Source organism: Pungitius pungitius, chromosome 2, assembly GCF_949316345.1.
Source record: "Pungitius pungitius chromosome 2, fPunPun2.1, whole genome shotgun sequence".
Classification (NCBI taxonomy): Eukaryota; Metazoa; Chordata; class Actinopteri; order Perciformes; family Gasterosteidae; genus Pungitius; species Pungitius pungitius.
The window spans coordinates 15,300,867-15,322,203 of NC_084901.1; the positions used below are offsets into that span (position 1 = coordinate 15,300,867).

General features: G+C 43.7%; 3 protein-coding genes across 3 annotated transcripts in view; 2 read left to right on the top strand and 1 right to left on the bottom strand.

Annotated features, from left to right (window-relative positions):
* Window positions 1-4,347, top strand: part of rxfp1 (relaxin family peptide receptor 1) — a 30,878-nt gene extending 26,531 nt beyond the window's left edge. The window contains 3 exon segments of the mRNA XM_062560479.1: window positions 360-770; window positions 893-1,111; window positions 2,573-4,347. Coding sequence (XP_062416463.1) covers window positions 360-770; window positions 893-1,111; window positions 2,573-2,907 — 965 coding nt within the window. The 3' untranslated portion in view covers window positions 2,908-4,347.
* Window positions 4,348-7,405: 3,058 nt separating this feature from the next.
* Window positions 7,406-16,544, top strand: etfdh (electron transfer flavoprotein dehydrogenase). The gene is made up of 13 exons (XM_037461058.2): window positions 7,406-7,610; window positions 8,317-8,472; window positions 8,877-9,106; window positions 9,527-9,608; window positions 10,061-10,179; window positions 10,686-10,763; window positions 11,373-11,519; window positions 11,655-11,795; window positions 12,658-12,801; window positions 13,068-13,236; window positions 14,000-14,182; window positions 15,079-15,300; window positions 15,949-16,544. The coding sequence occupies exons 1-13, from the start codon at window positions 7,580-7,582 to the stop codon at window positions 16,110-16,112; spliced, it is 1,866 nt and encodes a 621-aa protein (XP_037316955.1). The 5' UTR covers window positions 7,406-7,579; the 3' UTR covers window positions 16,113-16,544.
* ppid (peptidylprolyl isomerase D) lies at window positions 16,534-20,895 on the bottom strand. Its single transcript, XM_037461059.2, has 10 exons — window positions 20,701-20,895; window positions 19,948-20,088; window positions 19,437-19,543; window positions 19,022-19,210; window positions 18,613-18,735; window positions 18,211-18,317; window positions 17,962-18,103; window positions 17,742-17,828; window positions 17,517-17,559; window positions 16,534-16,978 (listed from the first exon to the last, which is right to left on the bottom strand). The coding sequence occupies exons 1-10, from the start codon at window positions 20,783-20,785 to the stop codon at window positions 16,890-16,892; spliced, it is 1,113 nt and encodes a 370-aa protein (XP_037316956.2). The 5' UTR covers window positions 20,786-20,895; the 3' UTR covers window positions 16,534-16,889.
* Window positions 20,896-21,337: the final 442 nt, after the last annotated feature.

Consider the following 21,337-nt stretch of genomic DNA (forward strand, 5'->3'; position numbering starts at 1 on the left):
CTGCACACTTAGCTGCTTCCTTCCTGCATTGATCACAACGTATTCAAAGGGCTTCAAGGGGGCATTGAGTGGTGTGTCCTCGGTCCCTTTTATTTCCGCATGGCTTCATGTGGGTGAGGGGCGGGGTGAGTTCCTTTTGAGGAGCACCGGCTTTATGAGAAACTCCTGGCTTTTACATTTCGTATTCAAATTTATTCGGCCAGCATTGCGCCCTGCCTGATGTGTGTGAATGAACATGTGGCTTTAGAGAGCGGATGGAATCAGGCTCAGACCTGGAGGTTAAGTCACACTCCGCAGACCTCTCAAATCCTACCAGATCCGATTGACACCTCCCAATAACCGCCGTCCTCCCTTCGCAGGCGCAGACGGGCTGATGGGGATCTACCTCTTCATGATCGGCGCGTATGACCTGAAGTTCCGCGGCGAGTACAACCGGCACGCTCAGGCCTGGATGGACAGCGGTGAGTGTCAGGTCATCGGCTCCCTGGCCATGCTGTCCACCGAGGTGTCCGTCCTTCTCCTCACCTACCTCACCCTGGAGAAGTACATCTGCATCGTCTACCCCTTCCGGTACCTGACGCCCGGACGGAGACGAACGGTCACCATCCTTTTGGGCATATGGCTGTTCGGCTTCGTCGTTGCCGTTCTGCCGCTGGCCTGCAAGGGGCTGTTTCGGAACTTCTACGGGACCAATGGAGTTTGCTTCCCGCTGCACTCGGAGCAGCCGGAGACGCTTTGGGCGCGCGTTTACTCCATCGTCATTTTCCTGGGTGGGCATTGGACCTTTTTGTTGTTGTTGTTGTTGTGAGTTTACTGGATTGTAAAAGGTCATTGTTTCATATGAGCGCAGGTGGCGGTGTAATAAGTCATGTGACATGGTATCTGTCTGCAGGTCTGAACCTGGTGGCGTTCCTCATCATCGTCTTATCCTATGCAAGCATGTTCTATAACATCCAGAGGACGGGGACCCAGACCACTAAATACAGCAACCACATCAAGAAGGAGGTGACCATCGCCAAAAGGTTCTTCTCCATCGTCATCACCGACTCCCTTTGCTGGATCCCCATTTTCATCCTCAAGATCCTGTCACTGCTGCAGGTGGAGATTCCCGGTACAGTAGAAGTGCTACGACTACGACGAAAGTTTAGTCATTTTTGCCATGTTGGTTAGACTCTGGGTTGTGATGTAGTGTGGAGAGAGAGGTTGGGGGGGAGGGGGGGGGGGGGGGTAAACGCGGACCCTTCGATGGAGATGAAACCCCCTGCGTTCGCTGCTTGATTGCGTTCTAGCTGTCACGAAGTGTCCTTCCCTGATTCGTCGCGCCGCCGGAAGAAAACCAGCCCCAAAAAAAGCCTCGATTAGCGACTGCCGGTGGTTCATTCAACGCGGATAACGGATCCCAGGCATCGCTGCGTGTGCGAGAGAGATAGTGCAAGACCTGCAGCCTCGTAACTAATTGACGGAAATCATTTTTCTAAACGCTGCTGGAGCCCGCGTGAAGAGAGCTGGTGTCCTACTTAGGAATTCTGTCTCTATTCTTGTCATATATTTAGATAGAGCTTTTGCATCTACCAGGATCTTATTCCAGTTGTTCTACTGTATTTGTAAAAGTTATTCATTGCTCCCAACTAAAAGTTATATTTTGACATTTTAAAGCCAACTTCTAAGCTTGAAAGAAGGATTTCTGGAGTGTGCCTTAGAAAATGTTGCCTTTTCTGTATGTTGTTCCATTTCACAGCCGTCTGGCAGACGACTTCTCAACCTTTTGTTATTTATGGTTCACTTCTGATAGTGAAAGAAAATGGGACCACCTTCCCAAATAATTGAGAAAGAAACGTAACATGGCAAAGAAAGGAGAAGAAAAGTGAACTATATTAGCTATAAATGTGTTACACCTTGGCCTGCTCCAAGGACCAAAACAAACACTAATGGTTAGGAACATTGAAACATTAACAGAAACAGAACCACGGTTACTACCTAAACCTTTTTAATCCCTCAAACTAAAGGTTTTCAGTTCGTTAGGTATTTTGTACACATTTCTCGAGGCTATTGGTGTACAATATGTTTCCAAATCACCTTTTCCCAATATTGGTTATTTCCTTAACAATTTTTTTCTCGTAACATAATACAAATATATATGAAATAATGTCTTTATATACTTTTGTCTGACAAATAATCTTTTTTATTTTATCATTCTATTATGACCTTCAAATTCATCAGATGTTCTGGTGAATTCAGAGTTGTTTTTAGATACTTTTGGGTAAATTGGGGTAACAGAATACGACCCCTAGGTGGCGCTCTCACGCGCACCAGTGGGCCCCCGAGCCAGTGGTTGAGAATAACTGGTCTAGTGAGTATTCCAACTAGGTTTTTAACGGGGATTTATTGCTTCATGAAGGGCATTCAACTACAACCTTAAAGCTGCTTACACTTGTACCCAAATGTCAGTGTGCACAATGCATCACAGGCTTCCTAATGACCAGAATCCAATTCATTATACAAACAGGTTTGTGTTGTATTCTACCAACACGAGCTTCACTTGTTCCGCTCTGCTCCTTCTCATTCTCTGCAGGCACCATCAGCTCGTGGGTGGTCATATTCATCCTGCCCATCAACAGCGCCCTCAACCCCATCCTCTACACTCTGACCACACGGCCTTTCAAGGAGACCATTCTGCAGGTGTGGGCTAACTACAGGCAGAAGAGGCCCCTGCTCGGCGCCCCTCACCCGGCGCACCACCCGTCGCTCACCTGGCAGGAGATGTGGCCCCTCCAGGAGAACAGCCCGGGCCCCGCCGCGGGGCTCCCGCCGGACGCCAAGCGGGGCCCCGCCGAGAACGCCGGCAACGTCGCCACCAGCAACGCCGCCGCGTGCGCGCATCGGCCACAGAAGCCGCTTACAGCGTAGTGGGAGGTGTTCAGAGAAATAACGCCAGACAAACTCAGAGGCGCACACACACACTCTCACACACACACACACACACATGGTAAATGATACAAATTAACTGTGATTCAAGTTAATTTATCTCAGGCCGGTGTTTAAATAAATCATTAGTGTTCATTAGAAATCGCCAAAACGGCATCGGCCCAAGTGTTGTCGCAGGAATCCCTCGTGAGGCTCTTGTTTTAATGAAGACTCCAAAAAGATCTCCATCAGCACAAAGCGGAAGCGGCGCCCCACTCGTCTGTTTCGGCGCTCGGTTTAATTTCTCACAGAGGAGTATTTTCTTCTTTATTAAAGTTCAGCTCATCATTCATTTGACAGAACCTCTGTGTTTAAGACACAGTACAAACAATGTGTTGAAGCACATCATTAACTTTTGAAACGGTGGTTTAACCCCAATAATCATATTGAAAATATTTATATTATATTTATATTTAACAAAATTGAGCGATGACGTTCCAAAGATGTTGAAAAAACATCAGAGCGGGTAAACTAAAACGAGTATTTGTTGCTCATTGTGTCGTCTAAATAGCATTAAATCGAAAAGGACCACCAGTGGCATTGCGTTGTGAAACGTTGCAGCGCGTTTATTGTGGTTCTCAAAGTCTTTGTCCAGGCACCGAGCTCGGGGGTCTTCAAAGAAAAGTGTGTGGCGAGCAATAACGTGCAGCTAAAGGACATAACGGACAAAACTAAGATTACTGGCATGTTTCTCTCTTCTTCTTTTTTTGTACTATCAGGCCCCGGGAGCTTTTTACTGAAGAATTTTCTTTTCAAAAGTGCTTTGGCATTTGCAGCGTACATTTCATGCTGATGGCTTAATCTCATATTGATCGCAATTCATGCAACCGACTTGCCGCAAAGAACCCTTTCACATCCGTCCAACCCCTCAAAGCGCGAGCGTTCATCCCGTCTGCATTTGGTCTTTAATGTTTTCTGTGTTGCTTCTTCCACAACAAGTGTTTTTTCAGAAGTACTGAATGTAATGCATGAGCTATGTCCAACGCGGTGAACAAAGAATGTACTTTGATTTGGGCAGAATAAAATCCCCCAGCTGGTCTGGGACTCAAACAACCACTACACAAAACACTACGCATTTTTTTATAATGATCTCTACAGCGAAGGTATTTGTACTGTGATCTCAAACTGTACACATCCTTTGTTCAATGAACTACTGATTCCTGTGGAAATGTATATTTTTCAGTCATTGTAACTGTATGAATATTAGGGGATATTTGTGCCATTTGTATTTACATCCTCACACATGCAGATAAGGAAGCCAGCTGTTTCTCTGTAGATAATGTCTACAGGCTCCTATTACATATTGATGGGGAAATGTGTTTTAAACATGTTATCCTTTGAATTGTTGTATTGACTTGTGTCTTGTCATAATTATTTACAATGGGGGGGGAGGGTTTGTATTTGGAAAATAAACATGTATGCCTCTCATCTGCTTGTTAAATGTATTCATTCTTATATTTGGATTGTCTATTTGTTCCAGAAGTTCCATTGTTTGTGTCTCATGGGTTTCTTTGATATATAAAACAATTGTTTACCATCGTGGAAGAAGGGTTCAGGGCTTTTCATTCATTAAAAGTAGAGAAACCACTTTGTGAAGATGCTGCATTGGAAACTTCTTCAAAAAGTTAAACCCAGAGTTGATCTTTTGCTGACGAAACTGAAAACTAATTTATTATATCTTTTCTAGAAGCAACAGGGACAATGATTAGACATTGATCTAAAGGGATTAACATCTCAGCGGAGACAATTAAAATATGCAAGTTTATAGAAGATAGTAATTAAAAATGATAAATTTGACTTTGAGTGTAGTATTGTTGTAACTCCACTGGAGCCCATGCACAAACAACCCGCGAGCCTCTGGTAACGTACCATGTGATGGGCTTCACTGCACAGCGGCCGCTGATGCTGTCAGTGACCGAGAAGCACTTTGATGAATGATTCAGTGCCTCGGTTACACCGACAGGCCCGAGAGCGGGGAGCCGAGCACACGGGGGCCCTGCCGGACGTGTGAGAGGAGGAGAGAAGGGCCCCCCCCCCCCCCCCAGAGGTCACCGAGGGCCCTGTTATTATTCCAGGAAACGTACGGCGCACATCATGACCTGAAGAAGAGTTCAAATTTATTGCAAAATTAAACTGAAAGTCTAAAAGTCTCGGAGAGGATCACCGCACTTCCCACTTGATTTATTTCTTTAGTAGCTATTAACTTTAAATCTGTGTGGATTTTCACTGCAGCTCAAGTCCTCACAAAGAAAGTGGGTCACATCACTTCAGCTGTGAGGTCTTTACACTGGCTTCCTGTCCAACAAAGGACTGCTGCTACCTGCTGAACCTGCCGAGACGGGTCTCCTTCCTGGACCGTACGGAGAAGCAGTGGTCAGTTCTTCTGCTCCACACACAACTCCCAGCAGTTATTTCATGAAATGCAGAGAAACTTTTATTCTATTTTGAGCTTGTTTATTGTTTTAATGTCTGCTTTATTCTTTTTGTCCTTTTGTTTTGTTGGTTTTCACTGGTTGTGTGTGAAGCACTTGCCTCGTCTATCCTAGTCTGGTAAGGGGAACCAAGGTGAGCTTTGTAATCATAATGCTACCTGGCCAAGGCGGAACGTGAATCACCGGCAGTAAAAACAGACAGTTTCTGTTCTGTTTGGTCAGCTTGCAGTTATGTGATAGAGGGCACACTTTCATGTTATGGAATAAGGGGAGAGAAGTAATTTTAGCAGCATTTTTAAAGGGCAAACAATTCCACCAACCGGTACCAATAATCCCACCTTGCAGTGAACGCAATAAAAATGATCAATTTTCCTCGAAAACAATCCAGCGGTGCAAATTAATGTTAACACATAAAGTGCTGACATCCAGTTTTTATTGACGGATAAAATTGCTGATTGCTGATTGCTGTAATTTTTAGCAGTCATCGATCAATATTTTAAGGGGGGCGATGTGGGGTGGTTGGAGGGGGTTTGCACATGACCTTCATTTATTTTCATTTTAGGAATGGAGTGATCCAAAGTATGCGGTAAACCCTGACATCTGAGAAAACTCCTGGAGACGTCTATAGAAAAACTGCATGAGACATCAAACATTTTTATATTTTAAATAATTATTATAATTAGTATCCAACTTTTTCCAGGGATGCACCAAATTTGGTATGCTCAAAATGTGTATGAGTAGCAAAGAAAAACAAAAAAGATTGATAGTTATACGAGAAAAATGGAAATAAATCATTCTAGAAGCAACTGCGAGACTTTAATGGGATACATCTCGACCAAAGAGATCCAATAAAAACAACAACAAAATTAATTAATTAATTAATCAGGCCAAAACACTGCATTAGCAGTTATAGCACAAACAAAGGCCAAATCATTGGGAGGATCAATTGTGGAGTTCTCACAATACTCGCGATGCAGAGTGATGCTGCTGGTTTTGTTTCCTTTGAGTTTTCCTGTGGTCTCCTAAGCCAAAGGAGACATAGACAGATAGAAAGAGGGAGCAAAATGCAGAGTGAAAGGGTTAAACACACTGTCATGGGCATGAAATTGACTAACACTTGTCCCAAACTTTCAAAAACTGTCTCTGTTTGTGCTTTTTCAATTGCTTTGATGCAGAAGTTGCCTCATCCCAGAAGAGAGCCTTGAGCGGCGAATGTCTTCTTTATTTACTAATCTCAGAGAAACAGGTTGCTCTGCAACTTGCTTTTAACAACCTATTACAGGACTTGGCAGTGCACTGGAGATGGACTTTATCGCAAAGCTTCTCGTGTTGGAGAAAATTCTGTTATCGGGCCTAAATTAAGCAACAGCCCAAATCTCTTTGGTTCTCCGTTCCTGTGTATGCAGATTTGACTAGAGAGCGATGCGTATTTGTTGTACCACACTAGGGTTGTGTGTTTGAGACTATGTCTAATATAATAACTCACCATTGAGATGGACTTCTAGTGGAAAGCAGAAATTCAGCCGGCAAATCACAACGTGGAAAAGCCCATTGGGGACAATAGACAAAAAGGCATGTATGATTTTAATAACATTTTATAGCAATTTTAGTGTCAGCAGATTATCCGTCATATTTAAATCAATTTCATTCATAATGTTTTACCTTATTACCCTTTCTCGTGTATATCGATATGGATAAGGAGAAGTTAGGCTTGATAAATAATTTATAAAGTCTCGTTTTTGGATAATGAAACTCTGCTGTTTAGTGACTTACACTTTTCTCTATTATTATCCATAAGTATTCATACCGTCAGATGATATGCTTTAAGATAACCCACACACATTTAACCTCCTTTTTGACGCGCACTGCACACCTACTCCGGCGATAGACAGCCTGCGAGACGATGCTAGATCTCCACACGTTCCCACCCGGATGAACATGGAGCCCATCCCGCTGTGTTGGTGTAGAGATCTACGCATGCGCAGTTGCCGCTGCGCGCAGCTCCGCGGCGTATGACGCTGCCAAACGGTCCGTGTTATGAGACGTGTTTCGTAAGGTACCGCGGCTCAACGTTAGTTTTTCCTGCGGGCGTTACACAAGCTGTCCACGAGCCGCGAGGTGGGGACGCAAAGACGTATTCTCTCACTGCCGGGGTCTAGTGAGCTCACGCCAGCTGATACAGAATGTTTCCAGCGAGCAGATACTCGAGTAAAGGTGCGTCAGCTAATGGCTAACTGAGCTAGCATATTGCAAGCCGGCTGTAAGGTTACTAAACTTGGGCGAGAGACTTTTTATAACATCCCTACCGACAGTGTATTCGTCTTAACATATTTTATCTTTCTTCTTGTACAATTTGCTCATACGGAGGCCTATTGTTACCAGCGTTATCGTCAGCAAAACAGTACAGCATGACTTTATACGTTAGCATCAAGCTAAAATGTAGGTTAAAGTTCACTCAATATATAGGTGACTTAATCAACGTCCTTGCCCTTGGTTTACGCTTTAAGTCCATTATACACGTTATGGGAAATAGACGTGCGTCGTTACGGTGTAATTATAGTAAAGGTTGAGTAAGTGTTTTGTTTTCTAAGAAGGATATTTATTCGCAGCCTTTCACTTTTGATGTAAGTTAGCTTAGCTGTGGTCACACTTTACACTGCTAGCTACCATGCAACCTCTGCAACTTATTATGACAGCTGCCTGGCATGGTCACTACATCACCTTACCTTGACAGCGTGTTATTGTGTTTGAGCTATTATGTTTTAGAGCAATCCTTGGTAAATTATGCATCATGCAAATACTTTTAATTATTGTGTTTGTTTGCCATTATTTCCAAGTATGTAATTGGTGTTTTGTCATTTGAGAAGCAGATCCGACTAAGTTAAACAAGTGATAATGGTGTCTTTTCTCCCCCGTGCAGCCCACAGGTGTATCAGGGCTTTGCAGACGGTTCAGGTGGAGCATGCTGCCCCTCAGCTGTACACAACACTAAACAGAAGGTGCTCTTCGGTGTCAACGCCCCGCATCACAACACACTACACCATCCATTCTCGGGACAAAGATTCAAGATGGGAAGGTAAGATACTGCACTGTGTGAAGTTACTTTTTAGTTAGAAATATATGTCAACAACAGGTACCCTTTGAGTTGCTTGAGATCATCAACAAGGTCTATCAATGACCATTTTCTCATGCGCTGTGGTCTATTTGTCGGTAGTCTTATCCTGGTTTAGTCCATGTGTGGCATTTGGAATTTACACAGAATAATTGTGCTTGACCAATTCGAGAATTCACAAAGTCAACCCTACATTATTCTTTTCCATTGATGACTTCCCTGCATTTATATTTTGAAGTGCAAACAGAACCAATTGATTCCTGCATGCTCTGCTGCAGCAAACACGGCTGCAGTTATAATGTTGCAAACTGACTCAAGATCAGAATCGTTCGTTCCTCATTATGTCCTTCCTCTGGTCCGTTTCCCAGGGGTCGAAATGGAGAGGTTTGCCGACGAGGCGGACGTGGTGATAGTGGGTGGGGGCCCTGCGGGTCTCTCGGCAGCCATTCGTCTGAAGCAGCTCGCCAATGAACACCAGAAGGAGCTGCGAGTTTGCCTCGTGGAGAAGGCCTCTCAGATTGGAGCACACACCCTGTCAGGAGCCTGCCTGGAGCCCAGTGCCCTCACCGAACTCATTCCCGATTGGAAGGAACGAGGGGTGAGCGTCTTATTCTATATTTATTTGTGAGTTTGGTGCATAGATAAAAGTATCTACAACGATGGCCTTCCTTTATACCATAATGGATGGTTACATCTGGGCTCCATGTTGTTGTTGCTTCACGTACGTTACGTACCGTGCGATATAAAAAAATGTTAATCAGCGTTTTCCAAAGAGATCATCAAAAGTTTCATATGAAAGAATATACTCAGTTTACTATCATGGAGTAAAGAAACAAGAACATTATCACATTTAAGAAGCTGGAATCAGAAAATGACTCAAACCATTATCAAAAATGTTGCTCATTCATTTAAAAGTAGCAGTTCTACACCAGGATACAGTATAGATTATTCATCATATGTTTTTATTATTATTATTATTAGCAAAATCTCAAATACACACATTGTGCTCTCACCTCAGGCACCTTTGAACACACCAGTGACCGAAGACGTTTTCAGCATTTTAACGAAGAAACACCGAATTCCTGTCCCCATTTTGCCAGGTAAAAGTCTTTTTATTCTATTTAAACTAAACAGAATGGTGTAATGCTCTCTTTCACTCTGCACGTCACACCATTGCTCCGACGAAGGCAACAAGGCGCGAACGGGTTCTGACCTGCAGAGAGGGCGCCTTGTTGATACACAGGACTGGAATGACTTTTGTAAATATTACTGTTATCTACCAAGCTCCAAACAGGTGAGAGTGTAGATTGGAAAAAAAGAAGCTTCTGCCTTTTAGTGAGAGAGAAGGGACGTTGTGTGGACGTTGTGTGGAGCTAGCAGACGGATTGTAAAGCGAGAGATTGATGCGACATTCTTCAAAAAGAAAAGGCATTTTGGAGGCTTGCAAGTAAAATAATCGTGTCTTCACAAAGGGGAGGATAACCTACCATTTGGTAGCGTCTTTTGGTTTGTGGGCTTGTGCTTTATGTGTTTTTTTTCTTGGTCTCTGCAGGTCTGCCTATGGTGAACCATGGTAACTACATTGTGAGGCTGGGGAACTTTGTGCGCTGGCTGGGGGAGCAGGCCGAGGAGCTGGGAGTGGAGCTGTACCCCGGCTACGCTGCAGCCGAGGTGGGAACTCCTTTTGAAAGACTTCTTTCATGTTACTGCTTTTTTAGTTTATTTTTCCAGTTGTTGGTTCTTTAAATTGACCGTAGTAGGGGGGTTGACCTTTGGCAGTGAAGATCAGTTTCCGTAAAACGTGAATAGAACCCAAAACATTGCTGAGATAATCGAATGGTTTTGTGTCTGTTTTGTACCATTTGGCCTCATTCACATTCATGAGATGGAAAGACGGTCTCCACCTGGGTGGTAAAGAAACCAGGCCAGATTATACCCCCATGATATCAGTGGTGTTAAGTTATGTAAGCAGGCTTCACCTCTAGCCCCCCACAAATTTGCACTCAAATGTCAACTTCATGACACAATAAAAAATCTCTGGACTGGGCCCAAGTATACCAGGTATAATCTGGTTAAGTCCGGGTTGACTTGGCCTGTTACACCCTGCTAAACATATTGGTTTTAACTTCTGAGTACAGCTTCGAAGCGTAACGTTTTCCTGTATTATTCTTGTGAAGGTTTTGTTCCACGAGGATGGAAGCGTTAAAGGAATCGCCACCAACGATGTCGGCATCGCCAAAGACGGCTCACCGAAGGTATCGTGCATCAACGAGATGAACTCATAACATAGCTTGCGTTTGTTTGTCTGAGTGAAAATGACACAAACGGGCATCATCATTAGCAAAAAAAGTAATTGTAAATTATTTAACAATATAGTGTGTTGAGCAACAAGTTTAGGATATTTTGTCATTAGTTCTTATGCTTTTTTTTGTGAGGGTAGGATTTCATGTTTTTATTCAGGTTGCGTTCTTCCTTTCTTTACTGCTCTTGTTATTATTCACCTACTATATCGGCCGCTGCTGTTCTAGTGGTAATTCTTCCATAATTATTCTGCTTCCTACTCTGAATAGATTCATCTGCTTTGAGCGCGTTGTAAATCTATTACGTTGTGTATTCTCTCCCCGTGCCCTCTATTCCCCTCCTGGCCATCCTGAGAGAGGATCCCTCGGAGGTGTCGTACACATTGTAAACACCCCTGAGGCTCATTTGTGATGTTGGGCTTTACATATGAATTAATTGAATGAATAATTGAGTTTCTATCTGATTGCACCAAATGTTGTTTTCCTCTAAATAATTGACTGTCATCCTACGCGCCCCCCCCCCCCCCCCCCACCCCCCCCCCCCCCCCCCCTCTCTTGCTCCAGGATGTCTTTGAGAGAGGGATGGAGCTCCATGCTAAAGTCACACTGTTTGGGGAGGGCTGTCATGGCCACTTGGCCAAGCAGCTTTACAAGCAATTCAACCTGCGGGAGAACTGCGATCCGCAGACGTACGCCATCGGCCTCAAGGAGGTAAATGACATTCCGATGCTTTCCATCACTCTGTGGCGTGAATTGGATTTCCTCTTTTGTCCGCTCGAACCGGTCATTAGCTTGATTAGCTTCGCAAACAAATAGATTTAAGTTTAAGTGTGTTTTGTTTTTCAGGTGTGGACGATTGATGAGAAGAAGTGGAGGCCGGGCAGGACGGAGCACTCTGTGGGCTGGCCTCTGAACCGACACACCTATGGAGGATCCTTCCTGTATCACCTGAACGAGGGAGAGCCGCTGGTGGCCTTGGGGTTTGTGGTGAGCGACTCAACATGAATTCTGTTAACGATGCGACCAGAGAAAACCACTCGTTGTCATGCAGATTGAGCTCCCGGATAAATATTCATTACGTTGGCAGTCTGCATAGAGACTACATTCTATTAATCCTGCAAAGGATAAGTAAATGTGACTCAATACTTCACTATGGCAAAGTGCTAAATACATTGCAGATTTTGTCTGTGTGCTTCCATTTATTAAAGAAATAGTTATGTTAATGTAAGCATCGTTGGCGTATGCTCATGAAATGATTCAGTCCCACGTTCTGGGTTTTTATATCACATTAACCTCTCTCCCGGAGCACCTCTTCTTCTTCCCCAACTTTTCCTCTCACTTAGATAAAACGGCATCTCGTTTACGTAAAGTTGGACGCTCTGCTGTCAGTGATTACAGCTTCATATCTTCTTATTCGATTCTCTGCCGCTCTGCACTAGTCGCTCCTTTGTATTCTTGCAGATTGTCTTGATCTGTCCTTCTGGTTTGTACTTGTATATGTTTTAGTAGGCTGACCCTCTGTGCTTCCTTTAAGTGGAGATTGATCAACATGCTAATACAGGTGCTTGGTGATCGATGAGAAAAGTCACTTAAATTTGGAGTACTCATCAAAATGCATCAAAAAGAATACATTTAATAAAAGAAGCATGATATATACCCCGAGCTGATAACGCAGTTTGTGTGTTTGTGCACGTTTGTGATCCAGTGGGTTACAACAACAAAGAATAATTGTATTTTGAGTTCAGCGGCAATTGGAGCGTCAACACAGAGTTTTGGGACACTACCTCTTTGTTCTACTCGTTTGCTGGGAATGACTTTGAACAAACCGGCATCGTGTTTCCCGCTGCAGGTGGGTCTGGACTACAGCAACCCTTACCTGAGCCCCTTCAGGGAGTTCCAGCGCTGGAAGCATCATCCCTTCGTGGCGGCCACGCTGGAGGGAGGCACCAGGATTGCATACGGAGCCCGGGCGCTGAACGAGGGGGGATTCCAGGTAAGTGTCTCCACCACAGGGGTTTTAGATTAGATAACCGTTAGGAATACATTACCAAAAATGATTTGCCTTGAAACGGCAGCCAAATCATATGGCTGCTATTTAAACCGTTTCATACTTAAGTTTACCCTTTTTCAGCTGTTGCTCTGAAAAGGTGTAATGAATGAATAATGGACGTTAGTTGGCTGATCAAATCCAATAAACTATGGATACACCGATGTCATATTTACTCTAAACAAATGTGCCTCTCTCCTCCTCCTCGGCAGTCCATCCCTAAGCTGACGTTCCCTGGAGGGCTGCTGATAGGCTGCAGCCCCGGTTTTATGAACGTCCCAAAGATCAAAGGCACCCACACCGCCATGAAGAGCGGCATGCTGGCTGCAGAGGCCGTTTTCCCCAAGATCACAGCCGAGAATCTGGATTCAGAGACGACAGGTAGAGATTTAAGGGGCACCTAGTCGCTGCTTGGGTTTCGCTCCAGGAGCTCCCATTGGGGGTCAGAGTTATTAAAGGCTGCTTGAATTGAGAAATCTTGGACAGAATTATACCACGGGGGGTTAAAGAAATGATATTAGCTCTGAGGTCACGGAGCCGGACCTCTGAGGTGAGGCAGCCTCATAACTGGTTGAAAGTCAGGCAGCAGCATTTGTCAGCCTTAAAGGTCAGTTCACTTTTTAATTTGAGGTTTCAAAGCAGCCTGCAAAAACTTTTGGATCACGTGTTGAAGACATCAAAATGATGAATGGCCCATTTCTGTAGCACTAAGGTGACTTATTCGCTTTATTTAATTTAGTCTATTCTCTGTAGCACAGAGCTGAAAAGGGGACTTTTAATGTACAACTTGTGGGTTGTTTTTTTGTGCCACAGTGTGAAGCGATCTCCCGCTGAAACCTTCGCCACCGCTCACCTTCTTTGTGGTGGATGTGATTTAATGCTTCTTTTAGAATGTGGTATTTTACCACACTGTCCCCTGGTTGATAAGGAAAGTCGGCTCCCCCTGGGAAATGTTTTTATAGAGACTATTTCTGCCCATGGAAAATGATGAAATAGTCATTCCTTCATAAATATGTTTTCAGAAAGTAAGAATTTTTCAATGCTTTGCTGCTTTAAACGTGCAGAAAAGTAAACGTGATAAGAGCAGAGCAGAAATGAAATTACCATCCTTGTATTCATTTACTTTTGACTAAATCCCCCCCAGGCCTCCATGCACCAGAGTACGCTGAGACTTTGAAGAATTCGTGGGTGTGGAAAGAGCTTCGCGCGGTTCGAAACATCCGGCCGTCCTTCCACAACTACTTTGGCCTGTACGGGGGCATGGCCTACACCGGCGTCTTCTACTGGATCTTCAGAGGGAAAGAGCCGTGGACACTCAAACACTGCGGTGAGTCTTAACTCCGGCAGTTCTTTCCTTATCGTGTAGCGGATCAGAAGGAACAAAGGGTGATGAATTAAAAACTACGACGAGACGCCGAGCTAACGTTGCATTGTTGACCTGCAAGAGCAAACTCGACTGTAGTTTAAAAAACAATATACATACACGTGAACAAACCGGTTCCTTTCCAATAAAGACAAAAAAAACATACTGGTCACTTAAATAACTTGAAACTGACAAATAGTAATAATAAAAAACGTTTTGATGATCTTTTTTTTTTAAACAAATGAAAATGGCCTGGACAAAAAGGATGGAACCCCCCAGAAAAGATTGACAATACTTTGACCGTAGGGACATGTTAAAACTGGGATTAAATCTTAAGACTCAAGGCATTCTGGAGCAAAATGCTGCCCAGTGTCACAAAGCTTAATTTTATTTGTAGGTCAAGGCTCATCCAACAGGATAATGACTCAAAACACACAGCTAAAAACACCCCTGTGTGTGGAATCTCCTACGTTTTGCTCCCCCATGTGTTCAGCGTCAGAACTGCACCATTATCTTCACTGTTTTAGATGAAATACACGGGAAACTCCATTATGGCTCAAACACGTTGATAATGACGATGGGGAGGAAGAAACAAATGGCTTCTACTAAAATAGTTATGGTCTACTTTCACTAAGATACAACTAAAATGAGCAGACTTTAAGAAAACTAAGACGTAACAAGATGATTCCGCTAAAAACGTGTTACTAGAAAGTTTAATTTTCTTTAATAAAAGTCAAGAACCGGATTGTACTTCAGTGGGTGACCTGTGCTGGTTACATAAAGAACATTTTGTGTACAGTGTGCTTTTTCAACGCGTTATCTCGGCACATTTCGTAACCCGACTGCTCCGTCTGTGTCAGGCCTGGACGCCGACCAGCTGAAACCGGCTAAAGAGTGCACGCCCATTGAATACCCGAAGCCCGACGGCAAGCTGAGCTTTGACCTGCTGTCCTCCGTGGCCCTGAGCGGCACCAACCACGAGGGGGACCAGCCCCCCCACCTGACCCTAAAGGACGACAGCGTGCCCGTCAGCAGGAACCTCGCCATCTACGGCGGACCGGAGCAGCACTTCTGCCCCGCAGGTAACTGCTGTCATATTGGGTTGAATCATCTTCTATTGGATGAAGGTCCTTTCAAATCGCCCTAACTAAAAGTACACAAAAAAGCCTATTGTTTGCATGTCTCTGTGAATTAAAAACTGATAATGAATTATGAGCAGAGACCTCATTAATTGCATCCCTAAATGTAATTTATCCCCGGATAAAAATGACCTTTCATAGTTTGGTCTGTGCACGCTGTGATGTTCATACCATACTGGAATTAGGTGGCTTTATTTAACAGACAACCTCTCAGATTAAATGAATTCATCAGAATTATTTCTTAATCTGTTTAACAAAATGCTCAAAATCCAACCTTCATGTAGCTTCTTTTGTCTGTCAAACAAACCGAGCGTCTCATAACTCCCTCAAACCTCGCGCTTTGAGATCGACCAGATGGTCCGGGAGGTGGTTTTCACTCGTTGATTTTTGAAATGATAAACAAAAGAAATGCCTCTGATAACCACCAACATCAGAGTAGAAGCTTCCATCTTTCATTTAATAAGAACAAGCAGACGGAGGCTCCGTGACAATGAGTGGATTCGAAAACAAGAACATTGTTTACTGTTCTGTTCCTGACGGTTGACCTCTTAATGCTCATTGGTCATTTCCCACCCTGGCTTTTTCTCCCAGGTGTGTACGAGTACGTTCCCCTGGAGACCGGAGACGGGATGAGACTGCAGATAAACGCTCAGAACTGTGTCCACTGTAAGACCTGTGACATTAAGGACCCGAGCCAGAACATCAACTGGGTGGTGCCGGAAGGCGGAGGCGGGCCTGCCTATAATGGATTGTGAACATCTTGTTTTAATCATTTTTTTTGTTTAGAAAGAACTTAAGTTATTACGCGTTCAAAGTTGCCTGAGTATGGAACAAAAAAATAACAGTTGAGTATGAAATCTCCAAAAAGTGCGATTTTAGAAATTCATATGATTTAGCATTGAAATATATTCTCGATTGATACAGTGAAATGAAACTGTAGCTTAACACAGGACCATATAAGTGAAGCAGTTAATGAATCACTGCTGTAAAATCCACACTGTGGGCATTTGAAAAAGTTTAAGGATGAAATGGCTCTTTATTTGCACTTAATCATCTATTTCCTTTAACATATTTCTTGTGAGAACAAGAACAAATGGATTTCATATCAACATTTCATCCACAAAGTATTGTACATAGAATCATTAGATGATAACATCACAATAACGAATAAAGAACTCTTGAAGGTTGTCCTTTGTTTTATTGACTTCTGTAACAAAATAAAAATAGACATGTAGCCGAGGGTATCAAATGAAAACAGACACAGCTTTGCTCAACTACTTGTGAGGCCCAGTGACGAGCGGCGGAGTCGGCCATGCATCACACCAACGCTCGACATATTCATTACAGTGGCGGCGCTTGTCACAATAAGACAGGTCAAAGCTTACAACAGTTATTCCCTTAACACAACAAACGGAGGAAACCGCTGAACATGTCACCTGGTTACGGCCTCGTTGTCAGGGAGCAGCTTCCCACGCAGAGATGACTTCAAACATTGAGAAACGTTACAGACGAGAATACGTTGCGTCGCGTGCTCACGCAAACATTTTGGCATAGATTTTCTTCTCTTTCTCCTTCTCTTCTTGGATTTTGAGCTGAACCCTCTTCAGCTCGTTGCTGATAGCTGTTGAAAGGCAGAAGAAAAGGAAAACACCATGAATACCTCTGACGGGTGGACGGGATGCAGTGAGCCCACGTTTCCAACGTGCATCAGTAACACGCGTTTCACTTGTAAGATATCGCAATGCAGAGGACAGCTCCAGATGTGCAGCACAATAAAATACAAACCATTACATCACAAGTCATGGATCAAAGTAGATGTGTACAGTGGGACAGCCTCTAGGGTGGGTTCCCGTAGAGCTGCTGTCTTCAGAATGGACATAATGCGGCTTTACCATTCTCAGAGGTCTAATCTAGCTGATTACTTTGTTAGCATGCTGCTTATAAAGAACACAATGACTCATTTCCCCCAATAACGTTCCATTAGGAGGAACAACAGGACGTCTCCTGCCGCTGCAGATTTTTTTTCCCTTAATGAGCTTGCATACTAAGTTTGAATAATACATGTGAATATGCATGTGATGTTAAATAGAAGGGAGAGAAGAGGTTATCTGCAGTATTCATGACAGCAATGCGAGCTGGACAAAGAAAATGTCTCCCACCTTTGTCTTCTGGAGCAATTCCCTGAGCTTTCTTCAGATCAATCTGAAAGATGCAGAGAAGCATTCGGTGAGTCAAGTGGAGCTCAGCCCGCTATGGACATCAATAAATAAGTCTTCTGGACTCCAGTACTTCAATTGTTTCTCCCACAGCTGACATATCGAGTCACATGGAGCTGGTAATTACACTGTATAAAACCACGAATACATTTGATTTAAAGACGCTACCATGGCTTTGCTGTTTTCCTTTAGGCCCTGCCAGGCCTGGGCCCTCCGGAAAAGGGCCTTAGTGTTGGCTGGGTTCAGCTCTAAAGCCTGTTAAACACGACAGAAAAACACATCAGTTGCCAATATTATTCACTTTTTACTTTATTTTTTAAGATATCCTTAAAATCAATTCTGAATGAATGTTGAATGTTTTTTTTTACCCCACCAGGAACTAAAGTACCTCATTGCAGCTGTCCACAGCGTCCTGCCACAGCTGCAGCTTCAGGTTACATGCGGCTGTGTTGAGGAAGCAGCTGAGGGCTGTGGGCACCAGCTTCTGCTGCGCCTCCTCCTCCAGCAGGTCTCCACTCACCTCCAGGTACCTGCACAGGTAAACGAGAGCAGAAACATTGCTCATCGTTGGTGACAGAGCAGTTTGAAGCCTCGCTTGTTAAATTCTCATTTGTAAAAAGCACACAGAGACACAAACCTGAGGGCTTTGCTATATTTGCCGACTGCAGCTTTCCAGTCTTGGCCCTTGAACAGATTGTTTCCAACATTCTTCACATCCTCAGCGACGGCCAGAACTTTGTCAACCTGAAAGCAACGAGCCAAGAAACAGGATCAGACCGGTAAAAAAAAACAAAGCGTTCAGTCCGATTATCTAAAGCCCTTTTTGTCCCAAAGGCCTGCAGTCCATCATCCCTCATGTTTCCTCATCATCCCTCGTGCCTCCCATGTCTCCAGAGTTTGCCATGCCCGACACGTCCCTACATCCCGATATCCATCTTCTCGTTTTCCAAAATGCCAGGGGTATTCAAATGGGCCTGCAGAGCTGCCTGATGCTATCTGCTCAAGTTCCTTCAAGTTCAAAGAGCTCGCTGATACTTACATCTTTTAAGTCGACGTCAGAGTCCTCTGGGAAGTCTGGGTGGACGTCTCCTGTTCCATCATTCGGCCCGTAGCCACAGCCGTCCTCCTCCGTGTAGCCCCCACAGTCCGCTATGACACAGGGCTGCAAACAAAAGACATTAGAAGATATTTAAACAAAATTAATGTTCATATGAATCCATCATGCGGAGTGTCATCAATCTAAAATAGTCAAATTACTTTCTAAAGTTGTCAAATTGAGTTGAGTTGAAAAATAATGATTATCCTTTTGTTTCTGTTAATAATAAATTAGTAAATAACATTCTTTATTTGTACTAAGTACAGAAGACAAATAAATAAATAAAACAGGAGGTAACACCACAATGGTAAAACGGGTTTCCTTAAGGGTAAATGTTTTGTGTCTTATTCACCTTTACAGGGGCGTCCTCGTTGGTTTCCAGGGACTCCAGCATTTTAATGACTCCAATCCCATTCAGCACTTGTCCAAAGACCACGTGCTTGCCATCCAAGTGTGGAGTGGGGACGGTAGTGATGAAGAACTGCGAGCCGTTAGTGTCCGGCCCGGCGTTGGCCATGCTCAGCAGACCCGTTTTGTCATGCTGCACAAAGGAAATGAATTACAACTAGACACAATACGGCACTGCCGACGCACAGAAACAGGAAACAAATGTAGCGATTATTTCTCTGTTATTCAGAAGCAAGAGGGATGTGTATTGCTTTCTTCTGAAAGAACGCCCTGGTCTCCTATGAATAGCGACAGTAATGGAGAAACTTGTGGCACAGTGTAGACCGTTGCGTGTTGGACCGACGTATCTGAGAGTTTACCTTGTAGTGGAAGTTTTCATCCTCAAACTTCTCCCCATAGATGCTCTCACCCCCGGTGCCATTATGGTTGGAGAAGTCCCCTCCTTGGATCATAAACTTCTTGATGACTGACCAAAAAGAAAAAGTACAGACAAAATACATTACAGAAAAACCAAACTGAATCTTTCTAATTCAAAAAGTGACCAGATGAATTAGCCAGTTAAATGATGTCAGTTACTACAGATTAGATATACTATACAGTCTATCAAAGGATTCAAATAATTACTAAATGTGTTTTAATAATAAATTCAGCATAAACCTGTAGGTTAAAACATCTATTTTGGTCATTTCTTTCACATGCATGCAATTTAAATTGTTGTGGATTTTGGTGAACCCTATTTTTTATAGCAATGAGCAGGAAAGTAACTCGTGCATGTAGCGTCCTTTCAGCCCCATCTACAAATATATGGGTCAGTACTGCAAACCCCCAGTTGCCCTTTCAAAGTAAAAGGTCCCCCTCGAGGTCATTTACTTCGGTGGAACGGGCATCCTTTGAAGTGCAGCGGCTTCCCGGTAGATTTGCCGATGCCTTTCTCCCCGGTGCACAGAGCCCGGAAGTTCTCAGCAGTCTTTGGGGCGACATCGGCGAACAGCTCCAGAACTATCCGGCCGGCTGTGTACGGAGGAAGAAGTTTATTCATTACAAGTTTAGTCAAATATTCGGACAACCTGCAGTAGAGTCAGAAGCAAGTGAGGGGTTGATGACAACGACACGGAACAAATCCTTATGCGCACATTACTGGTTACTTAACACATATTAGTATATTTACTAGAACAAAGACTACGTGGAGCAGAGTATTGAGGTGTTTATGTAGCGTTTCATAAAGGCCAGTTGTTGTTTTAGTACATTACGTGTTATTTCTTGAATACGCCACTTGAACTAATGCTAAGCTTGTACCTGAAGCTACAATAAAAAGGTCACTTTAGAACAACACAACCACACGTGGTTAAACGCAATTTCACGCGCACTGACGCCATTTAATGAGCGCTATGGAACATCAACTCTAACGTTAGCTCACACCCGACATCAGCCGGCTACACACACCGAGAACGGGCTGCTCCTGTTATCTCCGGTGCACCGTTAACTCCTCTGGAAGCCCCCGGCGCCGATTAATCACTTTGCACAAGTCACCATTACGAGACAGGATTGTGCTAAGCTAAAGGGGCTAGCGTCAACGCTCAGACTGGCCCCTTAAAAAAAACATTAAAATAGAAATGTGCTGACCTTTTTCTCCATCAATGTCTACGTCGAAGAAGACGCGAGGGTTTGCGGGGTTTGAAGGCTTTTCGGACGGTACTGGGTGAGACATTTTAAGGACAGGGCGATTTTAGACACTTGTTTCGGCTAACCTAGCTAATCCCGGCCGGTGTAACGTTACTACTGGAGCAGGTTGAACTGCGAGCGGATCACTTCCTGTGGAACATTTTCAAAATAAAACTTCCTTTGAGGGAAAATGCTTTGGCGTTAAAACAAAAAGCTATAGATAACTAAATAATTGTTTGTTTAGCTTGGTAGCCCAGACAAACCAAATACAGAACTGTACTCGAAATGTCGCTTGTACAGTTAATGCGTAATTCTTTGTGCGATTGAGCTTTTCCACAAAGCTTCCGGTCATGGAAAAAAATAAAACCTTGAGTCAAAGGGCATAAAAGACAAAGTTTGCATAATGAGGGTTCATCCGGGTGGAGGTGGTGAGGTGCTCTAAAGATATCTCTCTACAGATCTGAGTGGTAATATAATAGAATTTTGTCCTTTAGACACTTGCTTCTAAAATGTGATCTTTTCTACTTTTACATTTACATCTTCCACATGGCTCGATTAAAAGACAAGAAAAATACCTTTTGGGTTGGCCCAAATGGAC

Coding starts and splice junctions, on each gene's coding strand:
- etfdh (XM_037461058.2), top strand. CDS start 7,580: ATGTTTCCAGCGAGCAGATACTCGAGTAAAG. Junction 11,796..12,657: donor TGGTGGCCTTGGGGTTTGTG/GTGAGCGACTCA, acceptor TTCCCGCTGCAG/GTGGGTCTGGACTACAGCAA. Junction 15,301..15,948: donor GCAGCACTTCTGCCCCGCAG/GTAACTGCTGTC, acceptor TTTTTCTCCCAG/GTGTGTACGAGTACGTTCCC.
- ppid (XM_037461059.2), bottom strand. CDS start 20,785: ATGTCTCACCCAGTACCGTCCGAAAAGCCTTCAAACCCCGCAAACCCT. Junction 18,104..18,210: donor AAATATAGCAAAGCCCTCAG/GTTTGTGTCTCT, acceptor TTACCTGTGCAG/GTACCTGGAGGTGAGTGGAG. Junction 17,560..17,741: donor AGGAAAACAGCAAAGCCATG/GTAGCGTCTTTA, acceptor TGCATCTTTCAG/ATTGATCTGAAGAAAGCTCA.